The 4,716-nt window shown below is 33.0% G+C and overlaps 1 protein-coding gene across 1 annotated transcript; it reads right to left on the reverse strand.

Annotated features, from left to right (window-relative positions):
- Nucleotides 1-2,356: 2,356 nt before the first annotated feature.
- LOC145679398 (uncharacterized) lies at nucleotides 2,357-4,219 on the reverse strand. The gene has a single exon (XM_081749980.1). It carries the CDS (start codon nucleotides 4,217-4,219, stop codon nucleotides 2,357-2,359), a length of 1,863 nt encoding a protein of 620 aa, XP_081606106.1.
- Nucleotides 4,220-4,716: the final 497 nt, after the last annotated feature.

Genomic DNA, 4,716 nt, shown 5'->3' on the forward strand with positions numbered 1-4,716 from the left:
ACGGGGCAGCCCCCAAGCATTTCCACGATAGGCTTGAAAATAAAGTATAACATGGTTGGATCGGGTCCTCCTAACGGCAAGTCTTTATTTTGGGACATTTCGTTCAATGAACTAATTAGTAACGAAGACAGAAAACAACGTGCCCCCCAACCCGCCTTCACTCGCTGACTCTTGCTCGGCAATACTATGTGAACTAAATATTAAACTTTCATTCAGAAAGGAACCAACCTACCTACTTACCTATATACATGGGCTAACAGGTAAGTTCTCAAAGCCGCAATCGAAAAATCAGATCTCTGATCGAAGAATCGAAAAAAAAAGTGAATGAAATAGCCAAAGTAAAGACTTACTCCCCTAACTTCTACCGGCCTCCTCCCACATTTTGGGCTGGCTACGGGCCTGCTGGGATATAACCCTAAATCTGTATTTGTTGACAATATTACAAAAACTCCATATTTAAGACCTCTAATTTTCACCAACAAATTTATCCTTAACTATGTTAGATATTTCTATCGAATGCAATAACTTTTTTGTATTTTAATATAATATTCTCTACATGTAAAGAGTTGTTGCACAAAATTAGATTCCAACGTAAATGAACTATATGTAAACAAGCCCAGTACGTGATTTATAATTTTAAAATTGTCAGAGAAACACTAATAAAAATTACTTTAAATACATTTTCCATTAAATATATCTCTACTTTAATAAGTGTAGACTAATCACTTTTCAGTTTTTACGCAGATTAGAAACAAATGAACTGATTAACGAATTATAAAGCCACCTATAAAATAACTGGGATTGGAATTGTTAGAATACCAAAAGAACTGTGAAATGAATTGAAGTGATCGTGTGCTCTATAAACTATAATAGAAACATGTAAGTTAATATATATATATATATATATATATATATATATATATATATATATATATATATATATATATATATATATATATTAGAAATAACCTAAATTGTAGCTTGAATTATGCTGAGAGATGTAAACAAAATTAATATTCCTATTAGTTGAAACTTCAAGAATGTTATCTAAGTTAATGTGTTGTATTGTATTTATTTTCACCTTTTATAATACAGATTGTACACAAGATGAAAGTAGGAATTGGACTAGTAAGAATACATTGTGTATATACAAGGTTACACATTTATACATTTAAATATTCCATAAACTTATAATATTGAACTTGTGGCTAAAGAATTAGTTCAGATTTTAGGTTCCATTCCTTGTGTGGGTACATTTTTGTTTAGATCCTTTATAAATCTATACATCTGCATCTGGTTATACCGGGTCAAGATGGTGCAGGCTAGATTCCGCTCAGATAGGGATTTATTCTTCCTTTCTACTCTTGTCCAATGAATGGAGTACATTCAGGTGCGGTGTGGACTAAATCACTTCCTGTACATGCAGAGGTGATGTAAGTGTGAAGAATTATCTTCTCACTAGTATAATTGATTGCTTTTTGAGTTTTAGCATATTTTCAGCAGCGAGGTTATATGAGACATGGACCTACTGATTAACGTGGAATCCGAACCACATGAGCTTTCGCTGGGAATCGAACCCGGGCCTCCCATTCACTAGTATAAAAAGAGATTACTACATGTTGTTTTTTTCTAAGTAGATTGGTGTGAACGTTTCCTTATAACGTTACTAATTACGATGGTTTAGTCGAAAACTGATATAAAAGTACATGCAAAGAAATACAAATATAATACCTATCTATACATACAATTATCATTGGATTCATGTATTTTAACTTTCTTATTATTTCAAATCTGCAAAACCTTAGTTTCCTATTAATCTTGTATTACATATATCTTTACTGAAAAAAATTTAATCATATTTTCTCAGTCTTAATTTATTTTTTGTCAATCATCTTAACCCGGTTAAATGAATACAATCTATTTATAACATTAATATCGATCTTGTAATCAATATGGTGTTTTCACAGAATCAACCACCATATAGTTACATGGTATGAGATTGTTATTAATATCGTTCTACACATAATTTGCTATTCCAACAAACATCACTTGTGGGTTTCATTGGCCTGTCCCAAAGAGAAAGCGAGGCCGGTGGCTCAGTGATAGAGTGCTCATCTCTGTCGCATAGGATCCCCCGTTCGATCCAAAATCGCACCAAGTGGTCTTTGTGGTGGACAAACACCATGCGTGTGGGTTTTCTGGTGGTTCTCTTGTTTCCTCCACTCTCGTTATTCGACCATTACAATTCATCTCATCATCATCGTCTGCATCGAGTTTGCCTTTCTTATATTTTGACTTTCAGGAACATCTAATTTTTACATTAATAATTCGTCGAGAGATAAATGTAGTGGAGATCTTATGAGTGCAAGATGTTAAGTATATTTAACATTTCTGCCAGGAAAATAAGTATTGAGACTACAGTACCTATTTCTAACACAACAAAAGATCCACTAATATCGTTTAACGATAGTGGTCTAACGGATTCTCTGTAGTTCTCTTGATATTCTGCTGAAGGTGACAGATCAGTTGCTAATTCTCTTTCCCATTGTTCTATTATTCCAGAATCAATTAGATATCCAAGATAATGATTGAAAGGTTCAACAAGTGGAGAATTCTTATGAAAAATAAACCCTACACTAAGATTTATTACTGATTCTTTCATTAATCGTAATTTCGTACGGGTATTTAAATCAAGAAAATGAACATTACACACAATACCCGAAGGAAGTTGTTCTACCAAAAGTGCAATTTTCCTTTGATTCACCAACGTAGCTAGTACTTTATGATCACGTACTACACGATATTTACTAGCTATTACATGAAGATAAGGGTCACTGAAACTTTGAAATCCTTCCACCCAACCAATATCATCAACTCCCCAATGCAGTCCTGAATCAACAAATTGGCTTAAAGTATCAATTGGTGTTTCATAAACTGGGAAAGTCAGAAAAGAAACTAAATTGCTGTTATAGGCTGTAATTACAAGAGTAGATGTAATACTTAACCATACAATTAGGTGCCTTATGATAGAGTGAGCCTTTAAGGATACTCCAAATCCTATAACAATACTGATGGAATTCATAAGGCAGTAAGTGAATGATAAATGCGAGGGTTTTGAACTTGAAGGAACTACCATGTGCTGTAGAATACAAAATGCATACAAGATAATAGAACTGAAGATTATAAACCCACCTACAAAAAGCCACAAATCTAATGTGAATGGTGTGAATACAGACCAAATGTTTTGTTGTCGTCTTGGAGAGGGAGTCAGGAACTTGATATTTGTCTGAGTATATGGAACTGAGTAATCAAAATATTTCGTTAAATAATCAATTATTACCAGACCGGGTACACCTGTCTCACATGTGCCACTTTGAAGTGATGCAAAGAAAGTTCCATCAGATTTAACATTATTTATTTGTCCCCAACCGTTTTCAATAATATTCAGTTCCCAGGAGAAATTGTGTTTCTTTGAGAATTCAATCATGACTCTGTAGTCTACACCATCATACACACCTTTCTTCAATATTGCATCAGGACTGAACGGCCTGAAGGCTAACTTAATCGTTATCCCTTGCAAATTAATAAGCTTGTTTATTTTAAAATATAGGCTTCTCTTGGTTTCATAATTAATATCTTGGAAGAAACCAAGATCAGTAATATAACTCGGTTCCAAATTATTGCCCATTGCATGAGTTAAAATAGTCACTGCGTTAGAGAACGGTAATATCGGACTTGAATTCAAAATATAAACGTGAGGAAAATACTTAAGTAATTGACAGTTAAGATAATTTTGCACTAATATTTCCAAGTCCTTAGTTATAATGACGTATTGTCTACTAGATCTCTGAACAGATACCTGACTAATTTCATAAATATAGGAAAATGTTCTGCATATATTACTTGATGGCACAACAAAAGTTTTGCAATTTTGGTTCATTCCTTCTATTAGAGTATCATTAACTAATTTCACGGAACCATGCATGAATAGTAGCATGTTTTGATGATTCAAACAGTTGCCAATCATCTGATTTACAAATAATATATCACCCAATATCACTGTACAATGATCTCCATACGGCTGTGAACTCCACGTTAGTTCATTGAAGAATGCAAGAAAACAATGATTGTCACTCTCTTCAGTTTTGGTTATATCAAGGAACAACGACGGCACCACTAAGAAGGAGCACAAAAGAAATATGTAATTCACAATAACCATCATTGCCTAGAAACGGAAAAGATAAAAAGTATTAATTTCTCATATGAAAAAATGTGATTAAAAATAATTATCTCCGAATATCATGTTGTTTATGAATTTTGTTACTTAATGAGTCAAAAACTTACTCCCTTATTCTCTGAACAAATGTTATTCGCGAAAGTAATCTCACAGTCATTACTGTCATGTTTATTTAATAATTCCGCTCAAAATAATGCTAAAGAATAAATTTATAAGAAACTAATTAAATTTTTTAGCGGTAGCATAGCCTTATTTACGTACTAAGAAGCTGGAAACCACACATTCATAGACACCATGAAAAATACGTATTATTAAATCTATCATAATCCAATGGGACAGTAATAGGTGTAAATACTGACATACTATTGTTGGAAGAAATGTAATTATATAACCATAAAATGAAATCTTTCAATTATATTTCCCACGGGTATACCCTGTAAGCTGAAGAAAGTGGATGGCAATGAAAGTGAATGATCATG

The sequence above is a fragment of the Thermobia domestica genome, chromosome 2 (assembly GCF_964235325.1).
Source record: "Thermobia domestica chromosome 2, izTheDome1.hap1.1, whole genome shotgun sequence".
NCBI classification, from domain to species: Eukaryota; Metazoa; Arthropoda; class Insecta; order Zygentoma; family Lepismatidae; genus Thermobia; species Thermobia domestica.